This window comes from Mus caroli, chromosome 9 (genome assembly GCF_900094665.2).
Source record: "Mus caroli chromosome 9, CAROLI_EIJ_v1.1, whole genome shotgun sequence".
In the NCBI taxonomy this organism is placed as follows: domain Eukaryota; kingdom Metazoa; phylum Chordata; class Mammalia; order Rodentia; family Muridae; genus Mus; species Mus caroli.
Genome location: NC_034578.1, coordinates 92,172,373 through 92,174,026, shown reverse-complemented (window position 1 = coordinate 92,174,026; position 1,654 = coordinate 92,172,373). Strand labels below are relative to the sequence as shown.

The following is a 1,654-nucleotide window of genomic DNA, read 5'->3' as shown; positions in this document are numbered from 1 at the left end:
CCATCTCCCCATTTAGTTCTTGGATGAAATTTCATCTACGGAAACTAAAGAGTCCAGTGGTACGAGTGAGCCTGTGCACCTGAAAGAAGGGTAATTAACTAAATGAGACATGAAAGTTATAACTCACTGTAGACAGTAAGTACAAAGAACATGGCTTTGAGAAGGAGGAAACCTGAGTTTTNNTTCTGTTCCAGAGCTTCCTAAGTGGCTTCAGTCAGGTAAATCACCCTCACTACCCTGTCTGCTCCGTCTTAGGACAGCACGTACCGACTACACAGTCCCAGGCTGTTCTGTAGTTAGGAAATAGCTCTGTTTCCTTACTGAGGAGTGGTTGTTACTAGGAATAATGAGATGGAAATAACTTTCCTGGCCCTTTTTATTCTGTATAGCACAATTCTAAAACGGCATTACTTAGAGGCAGGAGAGGTGCCTCACTCTTGGTTAAGGTGGCTGCTCCTGTAGAGGACCTGGGTTCAGTTCCCAGCACCCATAGAGCAGCTCANAACTGTCTGTAACTCCAGTTCCAAGGGGTCTGACGCCCTCTTCGGATTTCCACAGGCAATATACACTGTGCATAGATGTCATGCAGGCTATGCCATTCCTAAAAGGAGAACTAAGACAGCCCTGCATTGATAGAAGGACGTCCTGAGTCATCCTCAGACGTCACTGCTGTGCACTAGTAGCTGTGCATGGCCGCGATGGCACCTAACAGTCAGGGTCAGCTTGGTTTCAGGGCAGTGGTTTGCACCTCTGAGAGTTAAATGTTTGCTTCTGTCTGTTATGTTGGCAGTGAGATGTATAAGAGAGCTCAAGGAAGAACCCGTATTGGAAAAAAGAACTTCAAGAAACGATGGTTCTGCTTGACAAGCAGAGAGCTCACCTACCACAGACAGCAAGGTAGAGTTGTGCTTGGGCTTCGTTGTGGCTTTACTCTGCTGGTTCATGGTGCCGCGGTGATCGCTGCACAGTAAATGGTCCAGAGTGTCTCACAGTGATACACAAAACTGAGCTGAAGTGTTTCTTATATCACATTATGTAGTATATAATAAAACTATAACNTAAAAGCCTGGTGTAAATCAATTTGAGAATAAAACAACTGGACTTGGTAAGTAAGACAGTATAACAATACAAAGCAGAAAGGCACAGACTTAACAGGTTAGCTAACAACCACAAGCACTCAGCTAATCTGTTAACTCATGGTGCTCAGTAGGTTTTGAAGTCCCATGAAATCTGATGGGTAAATACCAACTAGGAGAGCTTCTCCTATAAATACCAAAATGATGATATAAAGGCCTGATACAAGGTACTTTGAGAGAATATAGAGTGCTTCTTTGGGAATTCCTGAATAACTGAGTAGAATAATTGAGAAGAGAGATATTTTAAAGAGATGAGGTCTTGACCCAGAACTCTGGGCTTAAGCAGTCTCTTGCATCAGCCTCCCAAATAGCAGGGACTACTGGCATGTGTGCACACACACATATGAGCAGTTTAACCTGAAGGAATGAATATACATGTATATTCCAAGTATATTAGTAAGAAGTTTTTTAGAGCCNAGCGTGGTGGCACATGCCTTTAATCCTAGCACTCGGGAGGCAGAGGCAGGCAGATTTCTGAGTTCGAGGCCAGCCTGGTCTACAAAGTGAGTTCCAGGACA

At 44.0% G+C, this 1,654-nt stretch overlaps 1 protein-coding gene across 1 annotated transcript in view; it reads left to right on the top strand.

Moving 5' to 3' along the window:
• The window catches only part of Rasa2 (RAS p21 protein activator 2), a 72,896-nt gene that overhangs the window by 60,544 nt on the left and 10,698 nt on the right, over window positions 1-1,654 (top strand). Inside the window, exons 17-18 of the mRNA XM_021172317.2 lie at window positions 17-90; window positions 791-897. Of these exons, the coding sequence (XP_021027976.1) occupies window positions 17-90; window positions 791-897 (181 nt within the window). The remainder of the gene's footprint in view (window positions 1-16; window positions 91-790; window positions 898-1,654) is intronic.